The sequence below is a fragment of the Melanotaenia boesemani genome, chromosome 3, assembly GCF_017639745.1.
Source record: "Melanotaenia boesemani isolate fMelBoe1 chromosome 3, fMelBoe1.pri, whole genome shotgun sequence".
Classification (NCBI taxonomy): domain Eukaryota; kingdom Metazoa; phylum Chordata; class Actinopteri; order Atheriniformes; family Melanotaeniidae; genus Melanotaenia; species Melanotaenia boesemani.
The window spans coordinates 22542620-22562658 of NC_055684.1; the positions used below are offsets into that span (position 1 = coordinate 22542620).

At 38.4% G+C, this 20039-nt stretch overlaps 1 protein-coding gene across 4 annotated transcripts in view; it reads right to left on the minus strand.

The window, feature by feature from the left end:
* Nucleotides 1-1275: 1275 nt before the first annotated feature.
* Nucleotides 1276-20039, minus strand: part of tox2 (TOX high mobility group box family member 2) — a 99724-nt gene continuing 80960 nt past the window's right edge. Inside the window, exons 5-10 of one of the 4 annotated variants that reach the window (XM_041981146.1) lie at nt 14949-15230; nt 13454-13684; nt 8501-8581; nt 4151-4561; nt 3912-4060; nt 1276-3335 (exon numbers count right to left, since the gene is read on the minus strand). In XM_041981146.1, coding sequence (XP_041837080.1) covers nt 3293-3335; nt 3912-4060; nt 4151-4561; nt 8501-8581; nt 13454-13684; nt 14949-15230 — 1197 coding nt within the window. In that variant the 3' untranslated portion in view covers nt 1276-3292. Of the gene's footprint in view, nt 3336-3911; nt 4061-4150; nt 4562-8500; nt 8582-13453; nt 13697-14948; nt 15231-20039 lie in introns of all 4 variants that reach the window. The other 3 variants (XM_041981145.1, XM_041981148.1, XM_041981147.1) reach the window with 3 other exon arrangements.

A 20039-nucleotide genomic window follows, 5' to 3' on the forward strand; every position in this document is an offset into this window, starting at 1 on the left:
CTTCTTCCATCATGAAATGTTGCTCCTCACTCCTGTTGGGTTTATGACTTTAAGTCTGGGTTAAAAGACTGGATTAAAGGTGCTGACAGAGCTGACAAAATGATGCTGTGTTTTTGCTTTAACGATGACACCATTAATACAGATAATCATTGTGGATGGTAGAGCAAATCAAATTTACAGTTTCCTTTTTCTTTTTTTTTTCTCTCTGGACGGCTGTAGCTCAGGAGGAAGAGCAGTCGTCTTTCTACCGGAAGGTAGGCAGATCGATTCCAGGCTTCCACTGACTACATGCCGAAGTGTCCTTGGGCAAGACACTTAACCCCACGTTGCCTCCTGATGTGCCTATCGGGGTGTGAAAGTGTGTGTGAATGGGTGAATGTGATAAGTTGTGTAAAGCGCGTTGAGTGGTCAAACTGGCTGGAAAAGCACTATATAAGTACAAGTCCATTTACTAATAAGAGAAAAGAGACATACCTCATTGTCATCATACAGCTTTTATATAGAGAGAGACAACACACAAACACACACAAACACATTCATAAGGAGATATTCAGCCAAAGACATAATTGTATGTGCACGAAAGGCACAGAGGCAAGTGTGTGTGGCTTCACCCAAACCCCCTTTCATCTGACACTGCATTAAGAATGTATGACTGTGATTTTCAAATAATGTGTGTCATATCACAAAGTGGCAGGTTTTCCAATTGTCCAATAATGATCTATTTGCCAATTCAATACCACTGAAGAAGAGACAGCAGGAAGGCATAAAATGAATAAAACATAGAATGAAGGGCTGGTGATAGTTTCATTTCAAACTCTCCTTCCCTCTCTCATGAAGTCTCTGAGAAGACGTGTGCAATTGGGGTAAAATCAGCACTTGGACGGTTGCCTGAGTTTCTATGCACATTGCATTTTTCTGTTCTCTTCATCTCGCACTAGACGCCTACGATGCACTACTTTCACAAGCAAAGCTAACGTCTTCTCGCATCTGTTCTCCTGTTTGTTGAGATAGTTTACTGGCAATATCCATGCAGGCTGGTGTACGCTTTATCTGTCTATGCCTAATTAGCCAATGCCATTGGGGCTAAAATTAAATATAGGATACAAGTGTGACCTTTCTTATGTGAAAATATAAAGTGCAGAAGAGTGAGTTGGGGGTGTTTGTGTATCTTTAAAATAGCTATTATCAAGTCTTCAATAAAAGGTGTGATAATCTAATTAGAAAAGATGACAGAGATGCAAGAAGTCTGTGGGGAAAGAAGAGACATTTGGCAGGTTCACTTTTAAACTTTTTTTCCTTTATTATGCAGGTTTGAAATAAAAGAAGCATTGTGACACAAACTGATGCTGCTGGCAAGGAAAGAAAGATGCAGCACCCAAAATATATATATAAAAAAAAATCATTGTCATGGTCGCATTATCTTTTTTTTATGAAACCAAAGCAAAGAAATAATAAAATAATAATAAAAATACATCTCCATTGTAAGAAGCAAAAACGATGTCTTTTTATATTTATATAAATAAGAAAACCTGTCAAACAGCTGATGGGCAACTAGCAGAAAACAATGTACTGATGACCATTTCAAATATTTATCATTACTGGCTTTACAAATAAAATACCTACAGTTGGCAGGTTTTTTTTTTTTTTTTTTTTTGCTTTTTTTGCCTTTTTTTTTTTTTTTACTCAAGTTAAAATGTTATTGTCTTGTAGCAACTAAAACTAAAATTCTGCTACACGTAAGAGATAAAAACGAGATGTCTTTGTCAGCAAAACGCATTTCTGTTAATCACACAAGAGCTAAAAACATGATCAACACAACCAAACACAAGGCAGAAACTTATAAAAATCACTCTAATGTGGATGTAATGGCTCCATTCACATATTTGCAGTTCTTCACCTCTGCATACTGAGGGGACAACATGGACATGTGGTCAGACAAAAAGAAAAGAAAAAGAAAAGAGGGGCAGGCATTTTGAGGGAATATCTTTTTCCCCCACCTGCATCATTACATCTCAGTTTGTCTCACAGCATTTATTCCTCTTTTTTTCTGTCTCTATGCGCTCTATCTCTCACCTGGCTCTTTCCATTTAATGATCTGCAGGACACATATTGTGCATTCAGTTTTAGATTGAACTTTATTGGAAAAAAACACACCAGTGAGCACAGATTTAATGCAAGAACGAAAGTGTGAAATACTCCTCTGAAATCCAGCTGCACAATGCTGTTAAAATTCACGAGAAAGACTCCAACACCGAAATGCTCGTGCACACACACTGAGGGTGTGCCCGTGCACATACACACTTACATACATACTCAACTGTTTACGTCATGAATGTGGTACATTCTAACGTCCAGACACTCACACACACACACACACACACGCAATAACATACATGTAATATTAAAGAAGAAACAAATCTATCTGGACTTCCAATTCCCAATTTGATCCCATAAAAGTGATATTTACAATCACACTGTGACAGCTCAGTAGACCTCAACAGGTCTTTAATATAAAAAAAAGAAGAAAAAGATTCTGTTGTTTTCTTTCGCTTCCCCACTCAAGCTTTTTGTATTCATTTTCAGGCCCTTAAGCAAAGCTATCATAACATAAAGGCCTGTGCTGAACCTACTAGAAGTTAATATTTTTCTACACAACAGGGCCCATCGCTTATTTGCAAAAAAAAAAAAAAAAAAAAAAAAGTAAAAGTGGAACAATTTTGCAAGCCAGAAATAAATTAGACAGCAGCAACAACAACAAAAAGAAAAACAAAGGAAAATAAAGTGATTAAAGAGGAGGAAGAGTATTCTTTTTTCTTCTCATTCTAATCAAAGCTGGATGGGGTCCCTGAGGGGACTTTGAGGGTGACACACATTAGAGAGGAATTAGATGCACCATGGGTTGTGGTGGGGGGTGGGGTGGGAGGGTGCTGTTTAGGGAGGGGGCAGAGAGGAGGGAAGGGAGGATTTATAAGTGCTTGGCAAATTTAAACAGCAAGAGGACTGCTAATACAATAAGTGGTACAGACAGTAGTCATCTAAAAACTCTGGTCACAAATTCTAGAAACTGAGAGAAATAATAGTTACATTGACATAAAAAGGTGGTGGTGATGGTGTTCAGGGAGCTGGACATGTGTATGTGTTTGTCTATGCGTGTAACTGTATGTTAAGTGAGCACAGGATGTAAGTGTGTGCATCAGAAGAGAGTTTGAGGTGGGAGAAGAGGATGGAGGGAGGGGGGGTTAAGAGTAGACTCCTTGGTGTCGTATTTGTCAGCAGAGTATGATCTTCACTTTCAGGTGAGGTAGAGTGGCTTGTCCCTGCCTATCATGCTGCCACTGTAAAAAGAATAAATAAATAAATGTTAAACAAAAAAAACAAAAACAAAAACAGAGTCAAAGATTAGTTTCCAGCTAAAGATACAGCTGTACAGAAAAAAAAAGAATCAAATGAGTTTTTTTTTTCATTACTCTAACTTAGCTCTGTTAATTGATTAGAAACTGAGCAGGAACATCTTCAGAAAAGGCAGGACTGCACACACTGCCAGGGCATTTGGTACAATAAAAGTGAAAACATCTGTCTTTCTTTTCTTTTTTTACTGCTGTCTGACTAACACATGGTGGCCCCTATTATGTCACCACTACCTCTCCAGCTGTCTCCCCTGTCTCTCTGGAACAGACCTGACAATTTTCTACACTTAAAGATGAAAGCAGTGGCAGAGGTATCTTACATTACTATATGCTGGTTTGAGTTCCAGTTTAAGACTTTGATTGAGCTACATCTATCTTACACATGCAGCCTGAAAACAGTAAATTAAAGACATGATTTTCCTGAGCTAATGCATGAAACAGCACATGTCCATTTCTTTGAACTGGACCAGTTTTAAATGCCACTATAAATTTGTCTGTACAAACCTGCAGTGGTTGCCACACTCTCGATTGCAGTATTCACTGTCCCAGTCATGGGTTTGAGCCACTCCAGGGCCTGGACCAGGGCCAGGGGCTCCTGGGGACTGGGAACCTCCAATGCTCTTCTGGTACTCTGACTGGAGGTGGGAAAATCCCTACGGGTGGAGCATCAAATAAGTAAGGCAATTTTCTTTTGAGAGAAATATTTTCACATTAGACATTAGCCAATTACACAGTTCATGTACCTGCTGCCCTGGAGGTGGGGAGTGAAGAGAGGCCTGAAGCCCCATCTGGTGAGAGATGATTGGCTGGGACTGGACCTGCTGCATGCGGATAGGCTGGTTGAGGAGCGAGCTCTGGTGAAGGGAGAGCTGCTGGTGGGGGTGAAGCGGTGGGCTGATCTGGAAGGAGGAAGGGGGTGAGGCACTAATGCTGGGCAGCATCTGCGATGGGCTGAGCGTCTGTGACAGAGTGTGGCGAGGGGCATGTCCTGCGTAGCTCTGCAGGTCAGTAAGAGGGAAGGCCCCAGGCCCCAGGTATGGCGATGACGTCTGAGGGGGAGGTGGCACACTGTACAGGGGTGGGTTGGCTGGCATCATATGTGGAGAAGCCTGGCTTGTTTGGGCACTTTTTGTCTCCACTGGGTCGTTATAGGTCTGGACGGAAGAGAGAAGGAATGAAAAGAGTTATGCTAGTGTAAGTTTCTAGTTAATCACATTTAAAATACTGTAGAACTAGCTTTTGTAACACACTGTTGTTGTTTAAAGGGAGATTTTTATGTGTTCCCAGTTAGGCCTGTCGCCATAAGCAATAAGTCAATTAACTGAATGATAAGAAAAAATGCGCGTGATAAGTTTGACCATGATAATTTTCGTTTTTTTTTTTCTTTCTTACTTTAACATAGACTGTGTATGACAGTAGGTTTCACTATGGAGTATCTCGACAGAACGCTCTCGTTTCTTGCGGAGTGATCTCTCTCGTGTCACACTTGATAGCATCATGTTAACCACTTAACCTGTGCGAGCCGGTTTGCCGCATTTGTATTACAGGGCTGCCAAGCACTGGCCGTGAGACTCGCGCATTTGAGTGGCTTCTCGCTCTAAACCTCCGATTTCTCATGCTGGAATACACATCAAGAGCAATGCTAGTTGATCAAGAGGTTTCTGAAGGATTCTCAGTGGGCCGCATTACTTTTGGGCCGGTGTCCCGGCGTGTTGCAGCAGGGCAGTTCACTCACTGCTCATAGGTCAATCTGACACGCAGTGATGAGTGGATTTATTTCAGCTTCACAAATGGAAATGATGCGCAGTATATTTTTTTCTAGTTTTTTTTTTTAATACAATGGTACTAACTGGCAGTTTTGCCGGTTTTCCCTGTTGAGCCCCATGTTCAATATTTTTTTAATATATTTTTTGAAGAGCAATTTTGTTTACAGAGTAGAGACTGTATCCATCATACTTAGTGTTTTTGGTTGTTCGGTTTTCATTCAGTGTTAATGAGACTGAGAGTCCATTTTGTTTTGTTTAAAATTTCTTACAGTTCCAGTGTAAAATGTTCTTTAGAAATGAAAGTTTATTGATTTTTGAAAGGGTGTACTTGCATTATTATTGAGAATGGTCTCAAAATGACAACATTATCACTTTGTGCTTTAATATCGTTTATTGCGATTATTTCTGAGAAAATGTATCGCACAGCAAAATTTGTTATCACAACAGCCCTATTCCCAGTTTATCTAAACTTCCACAAAGTAGTTTAGATCACCTGGCTTGTTTACTATGTGTCTGATTAAATGACTACTGCTATTACCTGTCTGACTACTGGTGTTACAATGTTTACACATATATAATATTATATAATATAAGCTTTCAAAAAATATTCAATATGACTGATCCTTCAAAGTATGGTGAGGCAGTCATTTATTGGTATCATTAGACAAAAACTCCATGAAAACTGCAGTTACAGATCTATGAAGAATGAAAAATAAATAAAAAAATAAATAAAAACCCAAAGGTGAGCTTTAAAACGTATGCATTTATTTGTAAATTGTTTAAGAGAATAAGAAATTTATTTATTGTCCAAAAAATATGTCCTCATTTTGAAACTGATGCCATGGGCATGTTTGCCCCCGTGTTGCATCACCTCGTCTTTCAACAGCAGTGTCCACCGTTCAGCGGCTGCTTTGTTGTTGTTTTGTTTCATGTTTTCAGTGACTGACAGGTGTGGACTCCAGGAAAGACACTTTTATACAAATAGGGTATAAACAATTTGTAGACCATTGCATTCTGGTTTTTACACAGCATTCTAGGTTTAGTTTGGAATATTGATAGTTTAGCTTTTGTTTGTAGCGCCAAAGGCTGCAGCTGTGGCTAATTCTGATAAGCTATTTAAAAACTGCCCTGTTGGACAGAGTTTTTATGGAAAAGAAGATCTTTAGTATTTATTGCTCCTTAGTGTCCTTATTAGCTTTGAACTGCTCTTTCCACACATATAATATATTAGCGTGGAAATGCAGTACAATTTTAGTATGCAAATATGGTCTGAGGTAGATATGAACATGCACACAACAAAGGATGAAGCTGAGGGTCATTTAATGATAAAACTGTCCCATAATTCTTGGCACCTTCTCATTTCCACAGAGGCAACTTTCTCAGGGGAAGTTTCTAAACTATATATGAGTAAAGGAAAAGAAAAGCAGCAGCAGGTATGTGGAAATTAATATTCAAAAGCAATTATTGAAGGATCTTTATGAAAGAAATAAAAAGTGGCATGGCTTCTTCTTAAAGAAATGTTTATTTGATGCAAATATGTGGTACTTGCACTACTTCATTCACTTTGTAAAGTGCACACACGAACGTCTATTCTGCAGGGCTATCTGTCTCACTTTCTATCATGGGGAGGGAATATGTCTATGTATGATATACATCCAGTGTTTCTCATTAACTGTCAGACTGGCTGAAGTGATGTGTGGCAGTCTGCTATTTAATAATGGCTAACATCCATCCAACTGAATCCCTGAAATAATCAATGGACCGGGATGAAGGGATGGATAAAGCAGAGAGACACATTTGCAGGGTCAAGTGGAAAGTGAAATACTGAAGAAATTAGATGAAGGGAGAAGGGTAAGTATGTTAGTAGTTTTGATCTGTTGAAGCTCATTTATATTCTAAGCAAATATTAAAGGATTGTTTATTACAAAAGGATTTTGTATGTTCATGCATGTACATATGCTAAAGGGTCTTTGAAACTGAGTTATTTTCTTTTTTTTTTCAGTTTTAGTTTGTATGTGGAGGTATAAGTTACCAATGGACCTGAGAAACGCAATGACATCTAGTAAGATGTAATCAAACTTTTTTTTTCTTAAACTCTTTTTGAACAAACTAACAAGCATCACAAAACAAAAAGGCAACAGGTGCACACTGAGGATGTAAATCCTATAAATGATCCTTCAATTATCTCCAATTCCATCCACCCCAATTCACTTTGAAAAGACTCCTTTACTGGTAATTAAAAAAGAGAGAGGATCATGATGAATGATGAGATTCAGTCTGGCTGTTTTTGAATGAGTGAAGGAAAGGTTTGTAGGTTTATTTTTGTCAGTCAGACTTTTGACTGGCAATCTACCAGCATATGGCATCAATCAAGCCTCTGTATAGGAGCTCTGCCATGAATGTCTAATCGCACCCCAGACAAGAGATGAGAATGGTCTTTTTAGTTGAAAATATGCTGCAGTGAAGAGGCTGATGAATTAACTATTCATGCCTTAATCAAGGTGCTTGTTTTCGGCCCATGAGCATGAGAGGAAGTGTGGCGCTGCGCTCGGGGGAGGAGGGAGGGAAGGCGAAGAGGAGGAGCTTGCTATATGCTAATGCAATTTAGAGCTGAATTTGAAGAACAATGCAGAGAGGCAGAAATGAAATGCAGCACACCAACAGATTGAAACAGTCCTGTAACTATTGTGGCACCTTGCAGATGTGAGACATTCACAATGTCAAGTTCTTTCTTTTTATTTTATTTTTTCTTTTAACTCTAACATGGGAAGAAATATTTTAAAGTCCTGGGCTAAACTGCATCAAAGAGAGAGCAGTGGGTGTGGGCAAACCTCACCCAACACATTAGTAGCCCACCAGGGAAGACAGAAACACCAGGAGGACAGCAAATGACAGGTAATGTCCAGTTCTACTCGTGCATGTGCTCACTGATGAGCACACACACACACACAGATGTGTGCTATTACTTTCCATTTCTCCACAGGTTGCAAATCGGGTGTGTTTAAGGCCTAATTTTCACTGTTCTCTTCATGGCACATACACAGCCTCTCTCTCTTTAACACACACACCCACACACACACAGGCATACATACATATATATACATATATATACATTTATACAGACTTATATAGCATATATATATATATATATATATATATATATATATATATATGTATATACACATGGCTATGCACAGATATACTAACTACTTGGTGAAGCTAGTGGACCTTTTCCTTGGAATGAGAGTGAGAGGAATTCTGTCTAATTTATCATCCCTTATATCACTACTGACCCATGTATATCAAAGATGTGACCCCCGCTGTTACCTTGGAAACCAGACTGGCTCTGTAGGCGGCCAGGGCTTTCAGGTACTCCTTCTTAGCAGCCTCTGTTTTCCTCTTGTAGCTCTGCAGGAGCAAACACAACAATAACAATGTCTGATTACAAGGCAACGCTAAAGGCTAAAATGACCCCGTGTTTCACACTGACTGATGTGGATGGAATTTTAGGAGTCATGATAGCAATTAAAAAACATTTCACATGCATTCACTGAACAATTATCAGGTCAAGGTGATGTGACCATCTGCATGATGCTGATGCATTTGAATCATTCATTTCTAAAAAAAACAACAAAAAAAAAAACATCCAAAATGAAATGTCAACACAGTGCACATAAACCTGAAAACAGAAATGAAATGAGGAGTGAGATGCTGTTTCTGACTTTGTGTTCTGTTTTTCAGTCTACTCTATTAGAGCTGCTGCTTATCTCTTAATCAGAGCTGATGTCCTAGCAAATCATTCAGACGAGGATGGGGGGGAAAACAAATAAATAAAAGAAATGAAAACAGCATCAGCAAAGAGGCAATCTCTAGCCTTCTGAATGAACCTTAAAATAATGCGTTCAGACAGGGAATTCAAGTTAATGTCATCACATGTCATTCACAGACTCTTTGAAGCTGCCATTGGCTTTTTGATGAAGTGAAAGCCAGTCAGAAAAAGTCCACCCTTAAATCAATGAAGGAGACTCAGATCTCAGCTCATCTCTAAAGCATTTTAATATGTATCAAAGCGTGTGTTTGTGAGAGTGAGTGAATGCAGAGGGTAATTACTGATCCTCTGAGAGAGGCTGTCTGTGGCTACATGGACAGGGTCATTTCTTTGAAAGAGGTGGGATAGAATAACCATTAAGCATTCATGTGTGGCCAGATGCACATGGGCTGGCAGCCGCTAACACACAAAGTCAATAAACAAACAGACAAACGCATAGAACAGCAAACAAACCGGGATGAAGGCAGATACAATCTCCTGCTCAAACAGCTGATGTTTAGCATCTTACTCATCACCATTTACAATATTTTCATTATTTTAAATCCATGATATATGTTCAGATATTCTGGATGAAGGCAAAAGTGAGGAACTAAGAGTTGAAAATACAAAATTTCATAATTTAAGGAATGAAAAAAAGAAAACCCTAACTTGGGAAAATGGTAGCTCCTCGCCTCTTATACACTAACAGACTTGTGTCTACATCTACACAAACTACTCCCAGCAGCTTTAATTTCAAATTAATTTAACACAACTAATGATTTGCACAATGACTGATACTTTTAAATAAATTACCATGCCTAAGGATGTCTAATTATTCGAAAGTGAGTGGATTCATTAGCAATCTAAGCCGTCAAAGGCTGCAGGTCAGTATGAATTAAAAATAACAAAGCTGCAAGGGGAAAGCATATGCCTCCATCGTAATCCTGACACAGAGGTGTCCCGCCTGAATTAGCCCCTAATTGTACCTTAATGAATTGTTCTTGTTAGATAACCAGTTAATTACAGGAGACAATAGCCCTGCACCCTGCTGACACTGAAGGGAGTGATTACACTGCAACCCAAAGACTGAACGATCATCGAGAGAAGGAGGAGGGGGAGGAGAAGGAGTGGAAACAAATGAGAACACAGAGAAGAAATGGAAAAGGTGTAAATAACAGGAAAATTAAAAACAAGAATAAAGAAAGCATAGAAAGACAGAAAAGGTAAAAAAAAATGGCTTTAATTGAAGCTAAAACTCCAGCACTCAAGGGATTTAATATCAAAGCATGCTGTTTAAACAAAGTGACAGTGTTCTCTTCGTTTCTATCTGACCTTTTACCAGTAAACAAATCCAAAACACAGACTCAATTAAATAAAGCTAAGGTCTCTTCCCCCCTCCTCCCCAAACCCCATCATCACTGTTCCCCCTTACTGCTGGAACTAAAAATTGATCTTAATCTCAAATAACAAAAACAAGAAAAATGCTGTTTTATGTTTCTGGGGCAGCTTTAACATGTAGTCACCTTGAGGAATAACAAAACCCAAATAATGCATTGATCTCATGCTTATAAAGCAAAAAGCCTTTGGGAATAATAATAAAAAGTATAGCTCTGAAAACATTTTAATAAAAAAAAAATATATATATATGAACATAAACATGAGACCAAAAAAGACTTTGTTCTGCCAAGCTCAAGGACAGAGCTGAAGAATACACAATACATGGAAAGTAGGAAAAAACGCACTGAAGCTCAACAAAAGAAATCACAAGATGAACACAAAATACAACTGTGAAACTTCTGATCGGGGGGGAAAAAAAGCTCTGCCTTCACTGCATTTATGTGAATTTTACTGCAAGGTATGTTTGAGGAGTGCTATAGGTAACTGGAAACAGGAGCCAAGATCTAGTTAAAACAAAGCTGTGTGTAGGGGAAAGGTTGTGTTTACATTCTGGTGCTCCTGCATGGCTCCAGAGGGTCTGACTGTAATGTTACTGAACACACCTCATCGGTCCTGCAGAGATGACGTGACAGTTGATGTTGGAAGAAAAAGCATTTCTGTGTTTATGACAACAGATCAAAGAAGTTTGGAATTAAATTTCTGTGTTACACATTTCCAAGGAATGAGAACTTGGTAAGGAAAGTTTTCATTTTTGAAGTATTTCACTCTAACATTGCTGGTACGTAGTTTTACACTGTAATGGGTATTTTCCCTTAGCGACAACAGGAATTTTAATGGCTTTATTGACCACTAAGTGAATTGATTCTATTCTGTAAATACATTATTATGAAGTTTACTCATTTGTTGTGCTGTAATAAATGACAGTGTGTAAGAATAATTAGAGCAATCACAGGGTTATTGCCCAGACAGGATGCTGCATTTCATTACATAATGACATCATTACCTCAAGTTAATTACTTGTTCTGCAAGGTGACATGTTTGATTAAACACATTAATGCACAAATAAAAAAATTAGCTGTGTAACGGCAAGCTGAGTGGAAAGGTTGTTTTTATTGGTGGAGTTACTGTTTTGGTAGTTTTGTTTCTGTTCCCTGAGTCAACTGTGAAGGACAAATGTATTTACCATGAGAGAGAGAAAAACAGAAAATCTCAGGGAAAAAAAAAAAAAAAAAGACACCAGGACACAAAGGGTTAAGAAGCACAAACAATAACATTTCTGGAGCAGATGTCCTTGAGGCAAAACCAAGGACGAGGCAATTGCTAATCTTGTATTCCCAGCATGATCAAATCACCAGGCAACAGATATAAATAAAAGGACAGGAAATGAGGAATTCACATTCAAGGGTGTCAGCAGCGAAATGAAGATTCATGGTGAAGAGCCCCAGTGAAGGCGGCAAAAATTAACTGCAAATAAAAGGGACAGACGGCCTCCAAAGTCCAGCGTATAAAGTAGATTTGGTAGGAGAAAAAGACACACGTGCTGGATGAGGTCTAGTAGATGGTGGCTGGGGCTGCGAGGAATGGGCTGCACTTTGTCATGAAGACAGGTGCTTTTATTTGACACCCAATAGGCTGCACCCTGACTAGATATTCTAAAAATATGAGTCTGTGCATGATCATCAGACTGTCTCGTTTTCCGTTCATTTCACACCATCATTTGTTACCACAAACACACTGAAAGCACTTTGACTTTGTCTGTTGCTCTGGTATGTTAAATTAAATTGAAACTGCTGCATGGGAGATGCTATAAACTGCAGCAAATGTTAATGCAGGCGTCGAGTAATAGAAATATTAAATTAGAACATAGCTGCTGATGGTTGAAAACAACTTTTTGCTTCCTACAATAAACAAGGTTATTCAATGTTCAGTGTTATCCATAGATACACAAAGAAGCTGACACGACTCATTTTGTTAAATAGGTGTCGTGTGCCTCGTGGTCATGCTCACAACAAAAAAACGATCAGGTCGGCTAGCCTGGTCTCACAAAAAATGTTAAATAAAAACAGAAAGCTGCACTTGTTTTGATCAGTGCAAATTCTGTATTTAGTGTCTTGCTATCCAGGATGACTGTATGACATGTTTCAGTAGGATATTCTGTGTAGAGTTTGCATGTTGTCCCTGTGCATGGGTCAGTTTCTCCCACAAGTCAGAAATAGAATTGAACTTTATTTGTCATTGCAACGAAAAGTGCAACAATGCATGTTAGGTTAATCGGTCATTTTATATTGACCCTAAGAATGTACATGCATGGTTGTTTGTCTGGTTTGTCTCTGTGATGGACTGGCCATCTGGCCAGGGTGTACCCTGCCTCTCGCTTTATGGCATAGACAAGCTCCAGCCCTACTGCGACCATGAACTAGATAAAGTGTTCAGCCCAACCCTTCTGACCTCTAAATACTGACTTAGTTGCCTTGTAAATGTGATGCAAAGTGGTATTAATGGATACTTAATAAAAAGCAGAGGGACTTTGTTCCTCCATGTATCACATTTCAAGCCCTGCAGAAATGGAAAAAACAGCAAATATGCATATATGTGCCATAAAAAAAAAAAATTAAATAAACACTTATAAAGACAAAAAAAAGACGTCACCAAATCTGCAAACCCTTTTTGTAAGGGCCAATTTGTCATTTAAGAGCTGGTGGAGACCAGATGCTGAGCAAGAAAGGCCATGAATGGGCTGCTTGACTGTTATTTTCCAAGGGGACAGACCATTTTAATTTTGTTCAAATAAAGTTGCTGGATGTTTAAAAAAATGTTCTCAAATGAGTTCTTCAAAATTATTCTCCTTATTCTCTGATATCCTTTGAAAGATACAAAAAAAAATGTGATTCTGCTATTCAAAAGCCAGCAGTGTTGACTCTGAAACATTTTAGTTCAGCTGTAAGGTTTGACAATGTTCTTTGTTTCTTTTATATTTAATACATTATATATTAATATGAACTTTTTCTGACTAACCAAGGGACAAATCCATACTAAAGGAAGTAGAGATACAGTGTAAATTATCTTTAATGTACCTGTTTCTGCTCCTCCCCCAGTCCATCCCACATGGAGGCGACTATTTTGGATACATCTCCAAATGTGGCGTTGGGATTCTGTCCTTTGATGGCTGCCTGGGTGTCTCTGAAGAACAAGGCGTAGGCCGACACCGGCTTCGTTGGCTCATTGGGATCCTTCTTCTTCTTCTTTTTTTGGGGTTTGGGCTTGGGTTTGATCATCTCTGAAGATGGCCGTTTCTCCCCCGTTATCTGGAAGACCATCAGTGAACAGAAAACAACACAACTGCTTATTGACACTGAAACTAAGTCTCCCAGTTCCCAATGCGTAGAATGAATAATTGTATCTGTGATAAATGCTTATAACACTGGGTCCAGGTGAAGCGAGTAAACTTCTATTATTCAATTCCTCTGTTCAGTAACCAACGTTTGAATATTGCAGCAATGTTTCACTGACAGTAAGACTTTAACACACAGGTCCTGGTTAACAGCAGCTTTTATTGTATGCTTTACTTTTACAAAAATAACATGCGCTCGTAGAATTTATCAAACCATTTCAAATCTTTATTTTGCAGTTGCTCAGCAAGTCATAAATTCAGACTTTTCATGCTTGGGGTGAAAGGAATTTTAAATCACCTGATGTATCTGCTCTGGCTTTGATGTGGTCTCAGAATGAATTGGAGAGAGCAAATGGAATTACTTTCTGATAGGAGAGATGGTAATCATTTTTATTCACATACGCAGTGCGAAGTGCAGCAGAGATTTATAGGCAGGGAAATGTTGTTTTTTTTTTTTTTAACTAAAGGATCCCACTCTTGTTATATTGTATTACTGCAAGCTAGCAGCTAAATAGACAGATGAATCTGAAACACTGAGGAAGTGGCAGATTTTATTATGCACTCATTTACATTCCCCCTGATAGAAATGAAGCAAATCCATGGAGACATTGGGTTCTGGGCAATTTATAAAAGAAGTTTTACAGTTTTAAATAAACCAGATAAAAATAAACAAGCATCTGTCTCCCCTTACTCAAACAAATGAGTGATTGAAATGAAGGAGTGGTAGCTTATGAGCCAGATTGTTACTGAGAACATGGTGAAACAGTGACAGAGACGGGCAACACTGAGAAGAAATCGTGTATGTGTTGTTGATGGTCAACCCATTAAAACACCCTACACATTTGTGAATAAAGCAAGGCTTCATATCAGGTTCTTTCTTTACCCTAATCTTGATTTCTACTCTTCAATTAAACCAAACTCAAAATCTAAAGTATAATTCAAATGCAACACCACACTTTTGTGAATATGCTCTCAAAACAAAAAAATATTGCGCAACATCAACTCCCGCAAAATCATATCAGTTTTCCAGGCGACCAAATAAAGGTGCACAAACATACCAATCCCTTCATTCCTCTTGAACCTAACACTGCACTTAGCATGTGAACCATTTAAGAAAAGTCCTGCAAAGCTCTTGTCTCCATCTCCACTACTACAAGCCAGAGAAGCCACATTAATACCTTTGAGTGAGGATCAGTCTCCTCTTCCTGATTGGAGCTTGAAGGGGAGGGTGTGGCTGATTTACTTCCGGGAGGTGAAGGGGAGCCATGAGGCAGTGCACTCCGGCTGCCCTGAGGGTTTAGCTGGGACAATACGCTCATGGGGTTGGGCAGTATCGGAGGCGAGTTGTTTATCATGGGGTGGTTACGGGCGGGATCATAATGAGCGCCGTCTGGGTGCTGGTGATGGTGTAGCTGTTGTTGTTGTTGTTGGTGGTGGTGGTGCAAAGCCATGTCCTGCATCTGGGGTGAGAGAAGAACACCAGATTTACTATATTCTCCTCTACTCAGAATAATAAAAGTTTGCCAATTAGCCAAATATCCAGATATTTGGAGGTGGAGATGACATTTTCAAAATTGAGCAAATGTCTGTGTGTTGGATAAATCAATATAATGCAAAAAATACACAATGCAATGAACTGTTATAAGGCTGTGTGTGTTGGAAGAAACAGGTAGAAGCAAAAAAAAAAAAAAAAAAATCAGGTCTCACAGGTCAAAGTGTAAGAAAAATTACCTGTCTTCAAAAGAGATGGACTGTATTTTCAAACTTGGGTCCAAATATACTATTGCTTTGCACCCGGCACAAACCTTGTGTTAGCTTTCAAGAATTACACCTGGTATTACGGGTTATGCCAGCGTCAATGTAATTTTGTGTCTGACACTGAAAACTTTGAGTCTGGCTTTGTTGCACATGTGTTTACGGGATTTTCAGAGAGAAAAATTTTGGGAGAAAAGTATTCAAAATGAATCTTGCAGTTATTTACTTAGCTTTGGACTCACCGTTCACTGCTGATTCCACCATTATTCAGGGACAAAAAATCGGTTCAGTGAGATATGACATGACTTATTGTTGTGTGGAGTAAACAATTACCACTGGGAGAACACGTGTGAAGAATTATCTATTTGTGTAAATTTAATTGTATGGAGACCTTCACAGAATATCTGTCAAGCCATGTTATTCTTAACTGACTGAAGGGGCAATTACAATCTCTTCAAGAGATACCCAATCCACCAAAACCTTTTGCAACTCATCATGGATTTTTCTTTGTTTTAATGAACACAGCATCATTTTTCTAGCTGGGATGCAATCTGCAATGTCCTGGAGTAGATAAGAAACACTTGAATACATTTAAAATGATCAATCGAATAACAAGGATGCAGTGATACACTGGCAGGTTTATAACCAAATGCCTTTGTTTTCTGGAACAGTAATTCCTTGCAATCCTTACAAAGCTATACCTGAGACGCTGGTCAGTTACAATCTCCCGATTATAAACTTTCTAATGACTCTATGCTGATTCACACTACTCCTGGTACACTAGTTGGTTAAATAAATGAGCTGGTTACATCTGTGTTTCTAGATTAGATGACTTTTACTATGTCACCAGTAGAACTAACCACTCCCATCAGTGCTATCTATGATATGTGACCATGCGCTAACTTGCACATCTTAGTTTAAATCTAGGCCTTGTGTATACCTAACACAGGTGAATTTGAATACTAGGAAAACAAGGCTTAATTAGCTCAAAATTCAAAGTTAAACCAATGAAGACTGAAAACTAATAATCCACTCTTGAGACCAGCAGTATATACATTTATCATCCGTAAAATTCACTATTGATTTGAAAGCTAGATACTTTTGTTTAATTACCCATTCATCTATTTATATCTATTAGTGGGAGCCTAAAAATCACAATAATTAAACACTTTAATATCCTTTTCCAGATGATGATTAAACCATATTAACTAATCTTTGTCCATTAATGTGATACATTTGGAACTTTCCCCTGAAAATAACCCCCACTGGCCTAAAAATGCTTGTTCGTCTCATTTATTATGGCACAATCTGTGATTCCTATTGACTCCTGATGACGCCCACAAGCAACAAATGCAGCCACTCCAACCCTGAGACACAGTGGTCTGGTTGGTGATGATGCAGAACCTCAACTCTTACTTGTGAAAATTAATTCCTGAGAAGCCAAAGCTTTCAGTACCTGGTGAAGCGATCACTGAGTCAATGATATTGATCTACAAGACCTTCAACCCCCTGTAGATATATTATGCTCACTGTGTGCTGTAAAGAAAAGAAATATTACAAAGTGCTATGTTAAACAACACCTTTTGCAACGCCTTGGAGTGCAAATGGAAACAAAAAATGGTGCTAGCAGCTGGAGAATGACCCCTACCTGCAGACTTCCCTTTTAAGTCAGACACTGACAAAGTTCTGTTCTTAGCCATCTTCAATCTTTAATAAAAACTGCATCAAAAGCTTTTCTTCAACATTCATCCGGACATAACATGAACTCAGACTAAAGGATGCTTTTAATGCAAGCACAGATTGGAGTGTTTGGCAATTTACAGATCAGAAAGTGATGATCTTGCATTTTTAGATCTTTTAAACATTTATGAATTAAATAATACATTACACGTTAATGCAGTGCTAAAAAGATCAAATTGAAAAGACCCAAGCATATGAGGTCTTGATAAACATGAGCAGAGGTTCAGAGATGAAGGCTTGGCTCTCTAATCATAATTGGTCCCAGTAGATTGCCAAAATAAAAATGCACTACAGAGTAATGTTGTGCACAGCTCAGGCCTGCTTTGAAAACTCATAATATTCACACGACATTAGATTCTGTGTTTGCCTCAGCAGCTGCTCACAAAAGCCAGCCGTGAACAAAGACATGCCTTTTGCATTTCAAATAACCAAGCTGTAACCTCCCCCATCCATAGAAATCTTCAACTTCCAGTCATAATTCAAAACACCATTACTACACTTCTTAAAACAGGAGGAAATAGCTTAAAAAAGGAAAAAAAGAATAAATGGTTAGACAAAAAAATATATAAATAAACAAAAAGGAAAAAGTAAAAAGTGGGAAATGGAAATTCATTTACTTTCCATTTTCCATAGACTTGGTCTTTAAGGGTCCTCCCGAACCAAGAAGCATTGAAAAACCAATTAATCAAACATGAATGGCCTATCATAGCTATAGCAGATGCATTTCCATAGCAACAGCCTCCAGGCAAAATTGTCACCCTTTAATCTGAGTCACACTGTGTTTAATATAAACAAGAAATAGACATGCAGAGCAGAGCAGTTCACAGAAGGGAATACGCCACTGCATCACGGGTACTTGGTGTCAACCTCATAAGAGCAGATACAAAAAAAACAAAAAACAAAGGGTCACTCAGGCTTTACAGACACAAAAATCTGCAAATAAATTCTTCAATGGCTGGTTTAACTGTATCATTTTATTCACAGATATGAGTTATATCACATCATTAGCCTAAATGTAATTTTTTCTTTCTTTTTTTTTTTTAATTTCTAGTCATTTATGTTCAGTCTTATATCTTACAGCATTAGCTCAGTTTCTTTAAAGCTCCATGTTTTGTCTTAACTAATGAAGCAGTTAGTCATTAAACCATGGAAACATAAGCTATTTCACAAGCATGTAGCTAACATATGTTTATACAAGTATAAAATATCTCTCTTCCTGAGTATGACTAAAGCTAGTTTCATGTGACAGAACCAATAGACATTACTCAAAACACTCCCACTGTGATAATGAGCTTTTTAACAGTCATTATATGTCCTTTCTGAAAAAGTCTTAGAGTGCTTTTAATTGGTGCGTTCACATGTGTAAGAAAAAAAGCAAGAAGTTACCACATAGCAGCATAAAGCCTGAGCTAAATAAAGCCAGCTGCAGACGGCTGCACAAATATTATGAAAGAATCTGACAGAGGTTTCGGGTTGCTATAGGTACTGTATGCTAATTCCTAATGGTGTCAACCAAACAGCTGTCTAAACGAGTTGGGAGTGAACAAAGAGCGGCGTAATTTAATTGGTCATTGCTTTCTTTCTTTAGCATGTAAGTAATAATGATTTTAATGGCCTTGTGACACAAACAACACACTAGTAATACTGACCTCACCACTAAATATACAAATATCTGTATTATTAAACAGAATGGGAGGCAAGAGGGAAGGGCAGAGGTCATGTTGACAGAGAGAGAGAGTTGGAAAAAAAAGTGGGTAAATAGCAGAGAAACTATAGGTGAAAAAAAAGCATATAAATAATAAAATATTCCTCCCAGAAGTTATAGCATCAGGACATTTAGATGGTGCTTTTTGGTGATGAGCTTCCAGGCAGACCTAAACTGTGATGTAAAGCCTGGAAACTCAGTGTGAACGTGTCCCCCTGCCTTGATTGTGCCTGTCGTATTTGTATTCACATCTTGTACATCATAGTCAAATGGGAGTTAAATAACAAAGGCTTTCCAATTATGTGTAGCACATTGTGTGAGAGATGGAATATCACAAAGCCATTGTTCCCCCCCTGCTCTTTCTGACCTTACCTTTGAAATGGTTTCACGGCCGCTCCAATTGCCTGCACCATTTGATTTAGCTAAGGGGATTTGACCACTAGCACTGAGATGTGAGCAAAGAAGAAAGACCTATATACAACTACAAGGAGAAACAGGAAAGTTTCACACCAGAGTAGAGCAGCTAAAGCTAAACACTACTATCTTCTATGATTATTATACCACAGTACCATCTGTTTCATCATTTAAATAAAGAAGGTCATTATTAAGTGGATTTAATGGCAATAGCATCACAGTAAAGCAGAGAGTCTAGATGCTGGAATAAATAAATGTGGTGGTGATATATAATTTTCTTAGCATCATCTACAAAAAATCGCTCTGTCACTTTTAATTAAGAGCTTCAAAAGTACAGATTCAATTCACCCTTGTTTGTCAGACTTAAAACTGTGAATTAAAACAAGAGCTGCATTCCTATCAGCGGAGTACGTTGTTCTCAGATGCTGCCTGATCCGTCTGATTTGGATTTTAAGGATACATCACCTCTTAATTCTTTTGATCAGCAGCAACAGAAACTTTCTCAATCCTGTCCCACCCTGTTTGAATACATGGTGCAGCGATCAATGCCTCTGTGACTCCTAAGACTCTTTCTTCCCACTCACTGCTTGACTGAAGCCATCTTGTTTGGAGTGATGGCTCACTCACACAGGTTCACGGCTGCTATTGTAAAATC